At 48.3% G+C, this 17,923-nt stretch overlaps 1 protein-coding gene across 1 annotated transcript in view; it reads right to left on the bottom strand.

Moving 5' to 3' along the window:
* The window catches only part of LOC138452714 (zinc finger protein 850-like), a 354,959-nt gene that overhangs the window by 115,064 nt on the left and 221,972 nt on the right, over positions 1 to 17,923 (bottom strand). The window contains exon 2 of the mRNA XM_069605063.1: positions 11,072 to 11,604. Within this exon, the coding sequence (XP_069461164.1) occupies positions 11,072 to 11,604 (533 nt within the window). The remainder of the gene's footprint in view (positions 1 to 11,071; positions 11,605 to 17,923) is intronic.

Below are 17,923 nucleotides of genomic sequence, written 5' to 3'. Positions count from 1 at the left end.
TCATTACTCCATCACATAGTCGGTGTACCTTCCTGTCCTTCTTCTTTCTCTCTCTGGTCGACTACTCTCGGCCTTCTCTTCATGCGATGCGACACTCTTTTCACTGGATATCTCTTGTCTCACTGCATTCCTCTTGGGACTGGCTTCCGCTTGGGATGTTGTCCATTCATGCTGTTCCTCTTCATGTTCAGGTTGTTCTCTCGTTGTCGGTTTCTCCTTGGCTGAGCGCTCTTTTGGTTTCTCTGCTCTTGTGTTGTAGGGCTGGGTACTTCTCGTGTCCCCTTTTCATATAGCGCCACCCTCTCCAAGTCCATCGCTTGCCATCTAGTGTGCATACATGGTTTTTCCCTCGCTGCACCACCCTCTCTGGTCTGCTGAACTTGGACCCAGTCACGGGATCTCTATGTAGCATTTTATTCTTTATCAAATCTGTAACTGTACTTTGTTGTGGTTTTGTCACTATATCTCTTCATGTTCTCCTTGCTCTTCTTCAGTCGTCACACCAATTCTTCCATGTCCACTCTTTCATCCTCTCTTATATTTGCCAACCATAGAGGAACCAGCATATACGCTGCTCTGCGTCCTCTGAGAAGATGGAACGGCAATATGTTTGTGACCCCATTGGGGGTAAGGCGATGAGCAGCCACAGCTTCATTGACTGTGCTGAGCAGATCAAGACCCGCTGTGGTAGCTAACTGCAGGTCTCCCTCGATGAACCTGTTGGTGCATTCCACCAACCCATTTGCTTGTGGGTGATATAAGGATGCTTTAATTTGCTGGATATTGTTCTCCTTCAAAAACTTTTCCATTTCTCCAGATACAAGTTGAACTTCGTTGTCGGTGACCAGTTCTCTGGGCAACCCTTCTCTTTGAAAAAAAATCCTGAGAAATTGAATCATGGTAGCTGTCGTTATGTTGGATACAAAGTCGACTTCTACCCATTTGGATAAATAGTCTAATAACATTATGCCATACTTGTGTTCATGTTCTATTAGATCAAGCGGGCCTATGAAGTCCATGGCCAATTTTTTCCACACCCACTCTGGTACTTCTGTAGGGTGTAGTGGCGCTTGTCTTAATTTAACTCGCTTGTCACTATTCATGTATTCATAACATGCCTGTCATTGTCCGTATTTCTAAATCCGTTCCTGGCCACCAATATGCTCCCTTCACTCTCCTTTTCGTGATGTTGTTTCCAAGATGACCGGCGTGAGCCCTACACACAATGATTATTCTCATTGCTACGGGTGGGATTACTTGGTCACCTCTCATGAGCATCCCCTCACATTCGAAGATGTAATCTGCTACTTTCCAATGTGGGTGCAACCCTTCTGGGATGGTGTAAAGACTGGGCGGGGGTATCTGTACTCCTGCTCTCTATATAGCAGAGGAGAAGCACAGAGGACCCCAGCCACGATTCTCTATGCGGTAGCGAAATCGAGCAATCAAAGGCTTCAGCTCTCGGGAGGTGATGCAGGCTGCTTCAGAAGTACGGTGTTGTCCCCAAGCACCCACAAAGGAATGTCCACACACTGTATTTGTGAAAAGACAGTTCTTCATATAATTAAGGTTCAAGGTTATGGGCACAATCACAATAACTCACTTTGTGCTCAGTTAATCTGCAATGGCAAATATATACACAGTTCTACGTGGTACCACACTTACTATCAGATTTAATTAAAGTGCATCAACTGCACTTTGGTCAAATATCACAAAAACAATTAATAAAGGGAACCAACAATAGACATAGGAGGAAAGCAGGTTGGTTGAAACAATAGGCAGAATACTGGCCCTGTTACCTAGACACAGTTCTGTGTGGAGATCCCCCCACCTGGGAAACCTGTAATAAAAGACATAATACAAGCCCAGTCCATACATTGTTCAATATGAGCCTCATTTAGTTCTAAATAGTTCTACCACCCCAATGTACCTGGAATAGCAGAGTTCGACTTTGGGTTGTCGACGGATTCTTCTTGGCCGGCTCCCTTTAAGGCAGGAGCCATGGATCGTCGAGATCCCACCAAGAAAAGGGGTGAACCCCATGGCGAGGCAGCAGCTTCGTTCCTGGCGGTGCCCGTCGACGATTGGTCGTAGACTTCCTGCGAAGATGAGGCGTGCAGGGCACCTTGGGGTCGATAGTTTGGGACTGCGAAGAGTCTATGAAGACCTTTGGCCCAGCAAGGGTGTTGAGTTGTCTGGCGTCTCGGCGGTTTTCAGGTGGCGGGAAAGCCACCAGTGGATGCTCCTCAGCGCGTTGGCAGCCTTGACTTCCTCTGGCGGGACAAAGCGGTCGGCGGTGCGGACGAGAGCGTCCTTGGATTCAAAATGTCTTTATCAGGTGGAGCACTGCGGCTCCGGTCGTCGGCGGCACAGCATCAAGCGGTTCCCGCTTCTGGGGAACACAGCTTAGACGGGCCTTCAGCGGTTATAGGTAACTTGCGAACCCTGGTCCACGACGGTGGGCAGCTGCCCCGGTGCTTCTCTTCATTCTCCTCAGGGAGCCCCTTCTCCGGTTGACAGTCTTTTGAAGGCTGGCTTCTAGGGCGCTTCGGCAAAGGTTAGCAGTGCATGATGGTCCCTCGTAGCTCAGGAAGAGGTCTCCTAGCCAGGTCCTCTCTTGGATCAGTCCTCGACAAACTCAACAGCCTTCGTATGGTGTCAAAGCAAATGCAGCAGCAGTTCTTCTTCTTCCAGCTGGGCTTCAAGGATAAGCAGTTTCAAGTTTCCACTTCAGCTTCTGAATGAATTCTAGCAGTGTGAGGCCCCCAGATACACTGTTCTGTCTCTCATTCATTCTGCTGGGTCACACTCAGACAACCAATCACTCAAAAGGGCAGTCAGGCAGCCAATCAGGCGCACAGTGCATTCAGGCCATTCTCCACCCTCTCAGACACTCACAAAAAGGAATGTGGATTGGGACAAGTACCCAGCCATTCAACACTACACACTGCATTCAGGCCAGTTTCGGGCAGGGCTGTCTCAGTCTTTGTCTCTCATACCAGAAACCAGACAGCCACAACAAGAAGTGCATATTGGTCACACACTCCAGTCACCCAGGTCCCACCCACAGGGTGTACCCACAACATACAGTCACTGGGAAGGCTCCAGCCAGTCTGGCCTGGACTTCACAACAACACCATATATGGAACTTCCACCCAACAGCCAGTCAGGGGGAAGGGACAGAGTCAGGGCTTCCCAGGACTTTGGGAAAACAAGGTAACAGGGAATATAAACCAAGAGGCCACAGGGGCCATCTTGTCACCTATCAGGAAACAACTGATTCCAATGGCAGGGCCCGGGTATCCCAAAATGGAGGATACTCAGAGCACCTGTCAAATACAGCATGGAGCTGCCACCAGCCCGTACCCTGCTCTGTGGGCCACCCACAGGTGCCCAAAAACATACTCTATGTGTACAGGGTTGTACCCCCACCCATGGGTGCCATAAGGGTATCTCATGGGTCTGTTCACCATGACCAAAAATAGGAAGAGCTGCACTGCCAGGGGTCTAACATGGACTCCTGTGCGAAAATATCACAGAACACATATGAAAAAGAACTACAGGACAGGGACAGGAAGGTTCCTGTCCCTCCAATGCATTTCCAGCATCACAGTCACCCCCCAGCCCCAGACTGAGGTTAGGCCGTCTAATCTCCCACGAGATTGACTCTCACATCCAGGCGGTCAACATATGTTCTGGAAAGGACATCTGCATTATCGTGACTCTTCCCTGGTTCTATGCTCAATGGTGAAGTCTAGCCCTTGCAGGGTAATGGACCACCTGAGCAGTTTTGGGCTTTCAACCTTCATATGTATAAGCCACTTCAGGGGCTTATGGTCTGTTTGGACCTTAAAGGTAGACCCCGTAAGGTAGGGCCTAAAACGCCTAAGGCTCCAAACTATACTAAAACATTCCTTTTCAACAGTAGCCCACCTAGGTTCTCTACCCTTGAGTTGTCTGCTGATGAATATGATCGGATGTTCCCTCCATTTGTCATCTAACTGGGACAAGACAGCTCCAATTCCGGGGTCTCAGGCATCCGTCTGGGCAATGAAGGGTTTGCCGTATTCAGGCACACACAACACAGGTGCCCTACACAGACTTTCATTCAAGCCATTAAAGGCCCTCTGACAGTCTTCAGTCCAATTAACCTTCCTTTGTTGCTTGGGTGAAGTCAGAGCTGTCAAAGGTGCAGCTATAGTTCCATAGTCTGCCATGAAGTTGCGGTAATACCCAGTGAGGCCCAAATAGGCTCTCACATGGGTTTGAGTAGTGGGAGTCTCCCAGTCATGTATATCCTGTACTTTACTGGGGAGAGGTTGGATTTGACCCCCTCCTACCTCATGACCAGATAAGTGACTTTCCCTTGAGCATTCTGGCACTTGGTGGCCTTGATAGTGAGTTTAACCCTTTTTAAGGCTTGCAACACCTTATCCAGACGAGTCAAATGTTCTTCCCCAGAACTGTAGACAGCAATGTCGTCTAAGTAGGCCACACAAAAGGCCTCCAGCCCACTGAGCACATGATTTACCAATCTCTGGAAGGTGGCAGGTGCATTTTGCAACCCAAAAGGCATGACTCTAAACTGGTAGAGCCCCTCAGTTGTTGAGAATGCAGTCTTTTCCTTGGCATGGACCATCAGAGCTATTTGACAATAGCCTGAGGTAAGGTCAAAGATGCTCACAAATTTGGCAGCACATATGGTGTCCACGGGCTCATCAGCGCTGGGAAATGGGTGCACGCCAGTTTGGTGACGGCATTGACTCCTCAGTAGTCCACACAGAATCTCCAATCCTTGGTACTTGCCTTGGGGACAAGGACCACTGGACTGGACCAGAGACTGGTTGAAGGTTCAATAACACCCAGATCCAACATCTTGGCGACCTCAGCCTGGATGTGGTTCTTAACTGTATTTGACATACGATAGCACCTACTTTTGACAGGCACACTGTCACCAGGGTCGATTTCGTGCCTACACCATGGTGTAATGCCTGTCATCAGTGAGAACAGAGAGGCATACTGCCAGAGCAAAGCCATGCAGGCCCTCTGCTGCTCCGTTGTCTGATCTGAAGCAAGATGCTCTCCCTCCACGGAGTCATCCTGAGGGTTGCTATGCTGCAAATCAGGAAGGGGCTCACTCTCATCCTCTTCTTGCTCTGAAGCTAGCAAGAGACATGAGACTTCTGCTCGCCTGTGGAAAGGCTTCAGCCGATTAACATGGAATACCTGAGGGGCTACCCCTGGGATTCCCATGCAACCAGATAATTGACTTCGCCCATCTTGGAGATGATCCTGAAGGGTGCAGTTAATTTGTCTACCAAAGGATCCAAATGACAACACCCTAACTGACTATAAAAAATCCATACTAGCCTATAAAAAAACGTATTATTGAGGCCAAAGCCACATACTACAACAAAGGATTGTGAATACACAATCCAATGCTGGCGAGCTGTTTAAAATCCTAGCAGAGTTTCAAGACCAGCCCCCATCATCTAATAATATCATCATGACGCATTTTTATCTAAGATTGATTCACAGAAAGAAAAAATCAAGAAGGCCCTGGGTAATGTAGTACCGGCGCCAACTCCTACTGAAACAATCTCTCCTAACAAAGTGAATAGCACAATCCCTCAATTTTCTTTCATGCACTATTCTGAAAAGGAAGTCTCCAAAGTTATACAAGATCTTAAGGCCACATCTTGTCCTGCCGATGACTGTCCTACAAGCATCCTCAAGGAGTCCACTGACATCCTGGTTCCGTGGATTACCAAGTTGATAAATCTATCCTTTGACGAAGGTCTGGTACCGGACCTGTTAAAATCTGCATGGATAACACCTTTATTAAAAAAAGAAAACTTGGATCCCACCAACAATGAAAACTATAGACCCATAACAAATGTGCCTTTTATCCTCAAGATATTAGACAAACTTGCATACCTGCAATTACAGGCTCATGTCGAGCAACATAAAATCCTTGGCACCCGACAGTCAGGCTATAGAGCTCGTCATGGGTCCGAGAGGGTCATGCTCAATCTTAAATCCACCTTGGCTGGCATAGCAGACAAAAACCAAGCTGCTCTGCTTATGCTATTCGACCTCTCCGCATCCTTTGACCTGGTTGATCACAGCTTACTTGTGTCAAGGCTCGGAGATGTTGCCAATTGTTCTACGACAGCATCTAGATGGATAGCCTCCTTTGTAGGCCCCAGAATGGTAAGGGTATGTGTAGGCAACAATCAATCCTCCCCCATCTCTCAGGCGTGTGGAGTTCCACAGGGCTCCTGTATGTCGCCTCTGCTTTTTAATCTGTATATTTGCCCGCTTCTCGACCTCTTGAGTAAGCTTGGAGTACAATATACAAACTACGCAGACGACACTCAGGTAGTTATACAACTGAGTGGCTCATACAGTAATGATGTTAGAACTATCAATAACGTATACAAAGCCATACAGGACTGGATGGCCTGTAATTCACTGGCTTTGAATGATAAAAAGACAGAGCTCTTAATAGTGTCCTCCAAAAGCACCCGGACTAAACTTGATCCTAATTATGCCAGCTTCCCTATTGTGGATAATATCATCACTGTCCAAAAGAAAGTTAAGACCCTGGGAGTTGTCCTTGATGAAGAGCAATCCATGAAGTCCCATGTCTCTAACATCAGGTCTAGCTGCGGACTGATTAACAAGCGAATAGGATATATTCGCCCATTTATCACTGAAAAAAACTGTGCTCTCCTGTCTTCAGCACTGATAAATTCTAGATTAGGCTATTGCAATAGTCTCCTATCTGGTACCACAGCTAACGTTAAATCTTTGTAGGTGGCCCAGAATAACGCTGTGCGCACTATTTTTAACCAATCTCGTTGCACCCATATTTCGACCTTTAGGAAGAAACTTCAAAGGCTCGCGGTAGAACATCGCATAACACACAAGGTGCTAACTACGACGCATAAATGCCTAAGCTTTAGCAACCCCACATATCTGTCTGCATGCATTAGCATTAAGTCTAATGAGAGGAACCTTTGCACATCCACAGCGGTCGTCCTCAAACACCCCAGATTTAGGACAGCTAGATTTGGGGTACCACCCTTGATGTACAGGGTCCCCTTCTTTGGAATGCACTACCAGCTCGGATACGGCAGATCCAAAGCTACACTGTGTTTAAACGGGCCATAAAATCTAATTTCTTTAACCTGGAATAACTTGCTCATGGTTCCTCGTTTTTTTTCTCTGCCTTGTCCGTCTGTTTCTGTTTTTTGTTTCTGTGTGCGCCCTGAGGCCCACGGGCATGAGGCGCGTTACAAAAATTAAAATAAATAAATAAATAAATAAATAGGCTTGGTAGGCTCCATCACATGGATTTCCTGCCGTGGAATCCAATCCACTTGCGAAGCTTTACCGTCATGCCAGTAATTGTTCAATTCCTGGCTGGCCTTGATATTTGCTTTTGCCTGACCCATCATCTGTGTAATCCTCCGTCTGAGGCCTAACACATAGTCCCCTACTTGCTTGGCAGGTCCTGGAGGGCTGGCTTCCAAACCTTCTCTGATCAAGGCAAGGGGCCCCCTCACATGATGTCCAAAGAGTAACTCAAAGGGGCTGAAACCAACACCCTCTTGAGGTACCTCTCTGTAAGCGAACAGCAGGCATGGCAGGAGGAGATCCCATTTCATCATTAGGCGCTCTTCCAAAGCGCCTAGCATGCCCTTGAGAGTTTTATTAAATCTCTCAACCAGACCATTGGTCTGAGGATGGTAAGAGGTGGAAAACTTGTAGGTTACCCCACACTCTTTCCACATGGTTTTCATGTAACTTGAAATTAATTTGGATCCTCTGTCAGAAACAACCTCCTTAGGGAATCCAACCCGAGTAAAAATGCCCAGGATAGCCCTGGCAACCACCTTGACAGTAATAGTCCGAAGGGGTATAGCCTCAGGGTACATGGTGGCATGATCAAACATTACCAGGATGAACTGATGTCCACCTGAAGTGGGAGGGTCAAGGGACTGACAATGTCGATGCCCACCCTCTCAAATGGTTTGCCCACTACTGGCAATGGCTGTAGTGGAATAATGACGCCACCTCCAGTCTTGCCAGACAACTGACAAGTAGGGCAGGTCCTGCAGTGGGACTCCACTTCTACTCCCATCCGGGGCCAGTAGAAATGGGCAGAGATCCTTTGCTTGGTCTTCTTGGTCCCAAGATGACCAGCCAGGGGCACCTCATGCGCCAACTGCAGTAGGAAGGGCCTGCAAACCTGGGGTACCACCAACCTCTTGAGGGCACCAGGTTCAGGCTTAGTGGGCTCACTAACAAGGAGCTCACCCTCTGAATAAATCCAGAATGTCCTAGGCACTTCTCCCTGTGCCTGGGACAGGGCCTGTTTCCTCAGACCCTCAATAGAGTGGCACTCTCTCTGACCCTTACAGAAGTCCGCCCGGGAGGGTCCCCCTTCAGCCAACAAGCATTGAAGGTCAGGGTGGTCCTCCGGGTTGAGCATTTCTCCTGCAGAATGGTATTCTGCCTCTTCTCCCTCAGGAGTTGAGTTTGGGTTTTCCACTGGACCCAGCCCATCTGGAGCATGGATCCCAATAGGTGATCTAGGAACAGCGGGAAGAGAAGGAGCCCCCTTCACCAAGGTGGCCTTCTTGTTCTTCCGTCTTCTTGCCTTAGGCCTCCCCTTGGGCTCAGTTACCTGACACACAGCCAGACTTAGTGTCATCTGTGACCTAGTGACAGCATCAGCGGTCATGGGGAGACCATCAGAGATCAACTCCAACTCTACTAGATCATTGCCTAACAGGTTGCCCAGGTGGGAGGGAGGACAGGAAGCTTTGCTCTCTTGTCTCCAATCATGAGTGTGACTAAGGCTACTGGCGATGACTTGGGAGACCCACCAGCTAACCTGGTGGTTTTCAGAGAAGCACCTACATAGTCCTCTGACGTGAGCAGGGCCCTCCGTCACTATCATGCTTGTGCCAGTGTATATCAAGCCAGTAGAAGGCTGGCCATTTAAGAGGACACTTCTCAAAAACCTACGGGTGTTCTGTGGGATTTTCAAAAGTACTTCTGCGTACTGGTCCCAAGCCCCAAGGGGCATTAGGGAAATCTCTATAGGAGCACCAAATGTGATCCCTGTAGAGGAGGGGAGGACAGTGGCCTCCACCTCAGGTATGGGGTGAGGGTAGGTCAGGCTGACAGCCTGGACTCCAAGTGTCTTACCTTTACACTCGGGGTCAACCTTTTTGTGATCCAGACCCCCACAGTCCCAACAAGTGCCAGGAATGCGGGGTACGGTACTGTAACCACTGGGAGCCTGCTTTGCAACAGGTGGACCATTGATCTTACTGTTAGGGAGAATTCTCAAAAGTCTGCTAATTCCCTTCACCTTAGAGACCCCTTGTAACTTTGCTGGATTTTGAGGACTTCATTTTTTTACCTGGAGAGAGTGTGACTCTTTTATTTTCCCACTCTGTCATGTATTTTGATGTGTGTTTTACTCTTGTGTTCTTTGATTATGGTTTTTATACAACTCCATAGGCATCATCTTTTCATATGTGTCACACAGCACCTTCAGTGCAGTGACACAGGAAAGCCTGTCAGGCTGTCCCAATGTTTAAATACCTTATCTGGGATAAACTACTGTTTCCCAAAGAAAGTAAGGTGAAATTGACTTTACTAGTCTTTTCAAATTCCTAGACCCAGCACACCCTATCTTATAATAGGGTGCTGGAGGGGTTACTTAGTATCCCCTATGTCTAGATACTTATGTAGCAGTCAAATGGTACCCATTCCTATCGAAATGGCTGATGGCAATGGTTTTACAACAGACTGCTTCTGAGAACTTTGGCAAAGACTTTTCAGTTTAACTACCAGAACTGCTTTATCCTATACAAGACTTTAGCCTATTGACTTTGGCCTAACCTATTGCATTGAATTGGCTCCTCTGACGAACTCAAACTATTTGCACTGTCTAAAGAGTAACTGTATCTTCTTTTCGTTAACCTATTCCTTTTTTCTCCTACTTCAAAGTACTCTGAATTACATTTTGCTCCTTCTCCAAAGTAGTTTAAATGCCTCAGACTCGTACCTTGTAATTCACTGAAGTATATTGTTGCGTGATATAGATTGCCTCCTTCTAGTGAATGTTTTATATCTGCCTGTTGAATAAATTAATATGTGTTTAACCAAGAAACCTTGAGTGTAAGAGTGTATTTGACTATTTGTGATTGTAGACCTCTGTGTAACATCCTTACAGCTCACACTCCTTCTTGAGAGAAGCCTGGCTGCTCAGCTCCGCTACTAAAACTGTGCAGTACAAACTTATACCAAAGGTTGGATTGCTTACACCTGTAGTCATAGTTGTGTATAGTGGTCCCAACGGGTACTGCATATAGACTTTGCTAACACTTACTCCCACCCACATAGGACTTATCCCCACTAGATTTGTGGATCTTAGGAGAGGAAGGTTTAGGTTTACCCGACTGTGCTTGCTTTTGGGACTCCTCAGCCTTCTGAGAGGTCCCTTTTCTTTGTCCTTGTCCTTCCCACTGGGTTCTTTAGGTGACACCCGGTGGGAGACCCACTTGTCAACCAGCCTGGCCAGTTTAAAGGGATCTAAAATGTTCTGGTCAGCAACATACTGATGCAGCTCTGGTGAACAGGCTTCAGAAAAAAGCTCAAAAATCAAAAGGTGGGACAATACAACAAACGTTTTCACTTGGGAACGTCAATCCACCCCATCATACCCATATGTGCAGCACTCACCCAGTCAACCCAAGACACATTCTCTCTTTTCTTAAAATCACTGAACCTTTTAAGGTATTGTGTAGGTGTTTTACCAAACTTGGCAATCACAGCAAACTTCATGCACTCATACTGACCCCTGCCTGCACTCATACTGACCCCTTTCTTCCACACTCAGTTTCAGAATAAAGTCATTCCCAGTCTGAGGTACTCAGCTTAACAAACACTTAGCTCAATCTCTCTTGTCAACATCATGGATTCCACAAGCCATTTCAAACGCTTCAATCCATTGGAGGATATCAGAACTCTCTGCATACGCACCAACCAAATCTTTCATAAACTTGGTGGCTGGGGACGTGACACTCTCAACTGGTTTTGCTGAAGTCTCCACTCCAGCTCTCTCCAGCTGAATTTGCTGGTGCTCAGTGTCCCTATCTTTGAGTATCACTTGTTGGGCCCACTCCTCTTTATTTGCCTCAGCTTCTGTTGCCAACCTTTTGTATTGAAAGGCTAACTTTTCCCGTTGTAGCTCCAATTTTAAAAGTTCAATCTTCAGGGCTTCCCCCTGAAGGGCAGTGCTAGGGTTCAGAACAGAGACAGCAGGAATGGTGGCATTCCCAGAATCAGATTCAACAACAACCCCAGGGGTAGGCCCCTCATTGGTTACATCACCCCGTTCAAGAGTTTCACAATTAGTCTGGTAGTCCACTAGGGCAGCTATCAGCTCAGCCCTAGACTTATCCACAAAGTCTAACCCCCTGGCTTCACAAGCCCTCTGGAGCGCCACTAAGCTCATCCTAGTCAATTTAGCATTTGCAATAGACTCCATTGCTTGTAATGCAGTTATCTTGTAAACAACTAAACCTCAATTCAACAAAGTGTAGATATTTTGTAAGTGGCACGGTTATACACTGATTCTTTAAACCATAAGCATCCCACCGCTGCCACCCAGTGTAAAGACTGGAGGGGGGTGGCTATACTCCCGCTCTCTATATGGTAGAGGAGAGGCACAGAGGACCCCAGCCAAGATTCTCTTTGCGGTAGCGAAGTCGAGCAATCAAAGGCTTCAACTCTCGAGAGGTGATGCAGGCTGGTTCTTAAGTACAGTGTAGTCCCCAAGCACCCACAGAGGAATGTCCACACACTGTATTAGTGAAAACACTGTTCCTTACATAATTAAGGTTCAAGGTTATATACACAATCACAATAACTCACTTTGTGCTCAGTTGATCTACAATGGCAAATATATACACAGTTCTACATGGTACCACAACACTATCAGAGTTCATTAAAGTGTATCAACTCTACTTTGGTCAATTGTCACACAAATCCATTAATAAAGGGAACCAACAATAGACATAGGAGGAAAGCAGGTTGGTTGAAACAATAGGCAGAATACTGGCCCCGTTACCTAGACACAGTTCTGTGTGGCGATCCCTCCCACCTGGGCAACCTGTAATAAAAGATATAATACAAGCCCAGTCCATATATTGTTCACTATGAGTCTTATTTCCTTCTAAATAGTTCTACCACCCCAATCTACCTGGAATAGCAGAGTTCAATGTCGGGTCATCGACGGATCCTTCTTGAGCGGCTCCCTTTAAGGCAGGATGCACGGATCGTCGAGATCTCATGAAGAAAAGGGGTGAACCCTAACGGTGAGGCAGCAGCTTTGGTCCTGGCGGCGCTCATCGATGATTGGTCGTAGATGTCCTGCGAAGATGAGGCGTTCAGGTCACCTTGGAGTAGATAGTTCGGGACTGCAAAGAGTCTATGAAGAACTTTGGCCCAGCAAGGGCGTTGAGTTGTCCGGCGTCTTGGCGGTCATCAGGTGGTGGGAAACCCACTGGTGGATGCTCCTTCGTGTGTCGGTGGCCTTGACTTGCTCCTGCGGGACAAAGCGGTCGGCGGTGCAGACGAGCACGTCCTTGGATTCAAAGTGTCTTTATCAGGTGGAGCGTTGAGGCTCCGGTCTTCGGCAGCACAGCATCAAGCAGTTCCTGCTTCTCAGCAGCACAGCTTCGATGGGCCACCAGCGGTTATAGCAAACCTGTGAACCCAGGTCGACGATGGTGGACGGCTGTCCGGCGCTTCTCTTCGTTCTCCTCGGTGATCCCCATCTCCTGTTGACAGTCTTTCGTAGGCTGGCTTCCAGGGCGATTCATCGAATAGTAGCGGTGCACAATGGTCCATCGTAGCTCGAGAAGGGGTCTCCTAGCCAGGTCCTCTCTTGGATCAGTCCTAGACAAACTCGATAGACTTCGGATCGAGTCGAAGCAAATGCAGCAGCAGTTCTTCTTCTTCCAGCTGGACTTAAAGGATAAGCAGTTTCAAGTTTTCCACTTCAGCTTCTGAAAGAATTCTAGCAGTGTGAGGCCCCCAGATACACTGTTCTGTCTCTCATTCATTCTGCTGGGTCTCACTCAGGCAACCAATTACTCAGAAGGGCATTCAGGCAGTCAGGCCATTCTCTTCCCTCTTAGACAGTCGCAACAAGGAATGTCTATTGGGACAAGTACTCAGCCATTCAACACTACACACTGCATTCATACCAGTTTCGGGCAGGGCTGTCTCAGTCTTTGTATCACATACCAGAAACTAGACATCCACAACAAGAAGTGCATATTTGTCACGCACTCCATTCACCCAGGTCCCACCCACAGGTGTACCCACAACATATAGTCACTGGGAAGGCTCCAGCCAGTCTGGCCTAGACTTCCCCACAATACCATATATGGAGCTTCCACCCAACAGCCAATCAGAGGGCACTACCATATAGGGAACGTCCACCCAACAGCCAGTCAGGGGAAGGGACAGAGGCATGTCTTCCCAGGACTTTGGGAATAGAAGATAACAGGCAACAGAAAGCAAGAGGCCACAGGGGCCATCTTGTCTCCTATCAGGAATCAAATGATTCCAATGGCAGGGCCTTGGTAACCCAAAATGGAGGATACTCAGAGCACCTGTCAAATTCTGCATGGAGCTGCCACCAGCCCATACCCTTATGGCACCCATGGGTAGGGGTGCACCCCTGTGCCCCTAGTGTACGTTTTTGGGCACCTGTGTGTGACCCACAGAGCAGGGTACAGACTGGTGGCAGCTCCGTGCTGAAATGACTGGTGCTGTGAGTATCCTCCATTTTGGGTTACCAAGGCTTGGGATGCCCAGGCCCTGTCTTTGGAATTGGTTGATTCCAGATGGAGACAAAATGGCCCCCATGGCCTCTTGCCTTCCATCACCTGTTACCTTGATCTTCCCGAAGTCCCGGGAAGCCCTGCCTCTGTCCCTTCCCCCTGACTGGCTGTTGGGTGGAAGTTCTGTATATGGTAGTGTGGGGAAGTGCCGACCAGACTGGCTGGAGCCTTCTCAACGACCGTATGTTGTGGGTACGCCTGTGGGTGGGACCTGGGTGAATGGAGTGTCTGACGAATATACATTCTATGTTGTGGCTGTCTAGTATCTGGTGGTTGACACAATGGTTGAGACAGCCCTGCCCGAAACTGGTATGAATGCAGCTTGGAGTGTTGAATGGCTCGTCACTTATCCCAATACACATATCTTGTTGTGAGTGTCTGGAGAGAAGTGAATGGCCTGAATGCCCCGTGTGCCTGATTGGCTGCCTGCCTGCATGAATGCCTGTAGTTGTGATTGGATGCTTGAGTGTGACCCAGCGGAATGAATGGGAGATCAACAGTATATCTGGGGACCTCTCACTGCTAGGAATCATGTTCAGAAGCTGAAGTCCACTACTACGAGTAACTGGAGTAACTGAAGCTTGATCTTGAAACCCTGCTGGATGAGAAGAATTGCTGTTGCTCTCCTTTGCAATCTGAAAGCTGCTGTGCTTCAAGAACTGACCCAGAGAGGACCTGGTAAGGTGCCCTCTTACCGAGCTACGAGGGACCATCGTGCACAGCTGATCTTTGCCTAAACTCCTTGCTAGACAGACCTTCGACAGGCTGCCGACCCGAAACGGGGATTGCTGCGGAACTCGAAGGAGAAGCGCCCGGGCTATTGTCCACCACTGTCGACGACCGCCCTCGCCGACTGGAGCCGCCATGCTCCCATTGCCTAAGAACTTAATTGATCCAAGGACGCTCTCGTCCGCATCGTTGCTGCTGTATCCTGCTGGAGAAGGCCTGACTGCCAACGCGCCAAGGAGCATCCACCGATGGGTTTCCCGCCACCCAAAGATGACAGAGAGGCTGATGACTCGACGCCCTTGCTGGGCCACAGTTCTTCAAGTCTTTGTGGTCCAGAACTATCGACACCGAAGTGCCCCGCACGCCTCTTCCTAGCAGGACGTTTACGCTTCCCCGTCAATGAGCACCGCTAGGTACGACGGGGCCACTTCACCGTCGTACCTCGACCTGTTCTCCGTCCGACATTCGACCCGTGACTCCTGCCTGAAAGGGAGGACACTCAAGAAGGGCCGTCGATTCCCCGGCGCAAAACGCTACAACGCCAAGGTACTTTGGGGATGCAGAACTATTGGAAAGTCTAGTGTGAACAATATATGGACTGGGCTTGTATCTTTCTTCTACAGGTTGCCCAGGTGGGGGGGATCTCCACTCAGAACTATGGTTAATGGTAGTGACCAGTATGCTGCCAATTGTTCAACCATCTTGCTTTCCTTCCTCTCTCTACTGCTGGTTTCCTCTTTATTCGGATCTATGTGTCATTCTGACCGTATGCACTTTAATGAGATCTAATAACATTAGTGGTACCACTTTAGAAACTGTGTATATTTACCATTGCTGATTTTCGGAGTACAAAGTGAGTTATCTTGATATTGTATATACCTTTGAACATTAATTATATAAAGACTGTGTTGTAACCGATACAGTGTGTGCACATTCCTTTGTGGGTGCTTGGGAACTACACTGTACTTAAGAACCAGCTCGCATCACCTCCTGAGAAGCTAGGAATTGATTGTTCGACTATGTTACCAATAATAGAGAATCTTGGCAGGGGTCTCTGTGCCTCCCCTCTACCATATAGAGAGCGGAAGTGCAGACTCCCCACCGGTGTTTACAAGGGCCTAAAATGCCTATGGCTCCAAACTATGCTGAAACATTCCTTTTCAACAGTAGCCCACCTAAGTTCTCTACCCTTGAGTTGTCTACTGATGAATATGATCGGATGTTCCCTCCCTTTGTCATATAACTGGGACAAGACAGCTCCAATTCCGGGGTCACAGGCATCCGTCTGGACGGTAAAGGGTTTGCCGTATTCAGGCGCACACAACACAGGTGACCTACACAGACTTTCTTTCAAGCCATCAAAGGCCCTCTGACAGTCTTCAGTCCAATTAAACTTCCTTTGTTGCTTGGGTGAAGTCAGAGCTGTCAGAGGTGCAGCTATAGTTCCATAGTCTGCCATGAAGTTGCAGTAATACCCAGTGAGGCCCAAATAGGCTCTCACATGGGTTTGAGTAGTGGGAGTCTCCCAGTCATGCACATCCTGTACTTTACTGGGGAGAGGTTGGATTTGACCCCCTCCTACCTCATAACCAATATAAGTGACTTTCCCCTGAGCTTTCTGGCACTTGGTGGCCTTGATAGTGAGGTTAGCCCTTTTCAAGGCCTGCAACGCCTTATCCAGATGTGTCAAATGTTCTTCCGTAGAACCGTAGACAGCAATGTCATCTAAATAGGCCACACAAAAGGCCTCCAGCCCACAGAGTGCATGATTGACCAATCTCTGGAAGGTGGCAGGTGCATTTTTCAACCCAAAAGGCATGATTCTAAACTTGTAGAGCCCCTCAGGTGTTGAGAATGCAGTCTTTTCCTTGGCATGGTCCATCAGAGCTATTTGCCAATAGCCTGAGGTAAGGTCAAAGGTGCTCACAAATTTGGCAGCACATAAGCTCATCAGCCTTGGGCAATGGGTGCACGTCAGTTTGGTCATGCCATTGACTCTTCCGTAGTCCACAAACAATCTCCAATCCCTGGTACCTGCCAGGGAACTTGCCTTGGGGACAAGGACCACTGGACCAGGGACTGGTTGAGGATTCACTAACACCTAGATCCAACATCTTGGCGACCTCAGCCTGGATGTGGTTCTTAACGGTATCTGACATACGGTAACACCTGCTTTTGACTGGCACACTGTCACCAGTGTCAATTTCGTGCCTACACCACGGTGTAAGGCCTGTCGTCAGTGAGAACAGAGAGGCATACTGCCGGAGCAAAGCCCTGCAGGCCCTCTGCTGCTCTGTTGTCAGATCTAGAGCAAGATGCTCTCCCTCCATGAGCCATCCTGAGGGTTGCTATACTGCAAATCAGGAAGGGGCTCACTCTCATCCTTTTCTTGCCCTGAAGCTAGCAAGAGACATGAGACTTCTGCTCGCCTGTGGAAAGGCTTGAGTCTGTTAACATGGAATACCTGAGGGGCTACCCCAGGGACTCCCATGTCAACCAGATAATTGACCTCACCCATCTTGGAGATTATCCTGAAGGATGCAGTTCATTTGTCTGCCAAAGCTCTAGGCTTGGTAGGTTCCATCACGAGGACCTCCTGTCCCGGAGTCCAAGCCACTTGTGATGCTTTAAGGTCATGCCAGTACTTGTTCAATTCCTGGCTGGCCTTGAGATTTGCTTTCGCCTGACCCATCATCTGTGTCATCCTCTGTCTGAGGCCTAACACATAGTCCCCAATTTGCTTGGCAGGACCTGGATGGGTGGCTTCCAAACATTCTCTGATCAAGGCAAGGGCCCCCCTCACGGGATGTCCAAAGAGTAACTCAAAGGGGCTGAGACCAACACCCTCTTGTGGAACCTCTCTGTAAGCGAACAGCAGGCATGGCAGGAGGAGATCTCATTTCATCCTTAGGCGCTCTTCCAAAGCGCCTAGCATGCCCTTGAGAGTTTTATTAAATCTTCAACCAGACCATTGGTATGGGGGTGGTAAGAGGTGGAGAACTTGTAGGTTACCCCGCACTCTTTCCACATGTTTTTCATTTTACTTGGAATGAATTTGGATCCTCTGTCAGAATCAACCTCCTTAGGGAATCCAACCCGAGTGAAAATGCCCAGGATAGCCCTGGCTACCACCTTGGCAGTAATAGTCCAAAGGGGTATAGCCTCAGGGTACCTGGTGGCATGATCAAACAAGACCAGGATGAACCGATGTCCACCTGAAGTGGGAGGGTCAAGGAGACCGACAATGTCGATGC

This window comes from Ambystoma mexicanum, chromosome 4p (assembly GCF_040938575.1).
Source record: "Ambystoma mexicanum isolate Mex_15411 chromosome 4p, UKY_AmexF1_1, whole genome shotgun sequence".
Lineage (NCBI taxonomy): Eukaryota > Metazoa > Chordata > Amphibia > Caudata > Ambystomatidae > Ambystoma > Ambystoma mexicanum.
This window is presented reverse-complemented; position numbering and strand designations above follow the sequence as displayed.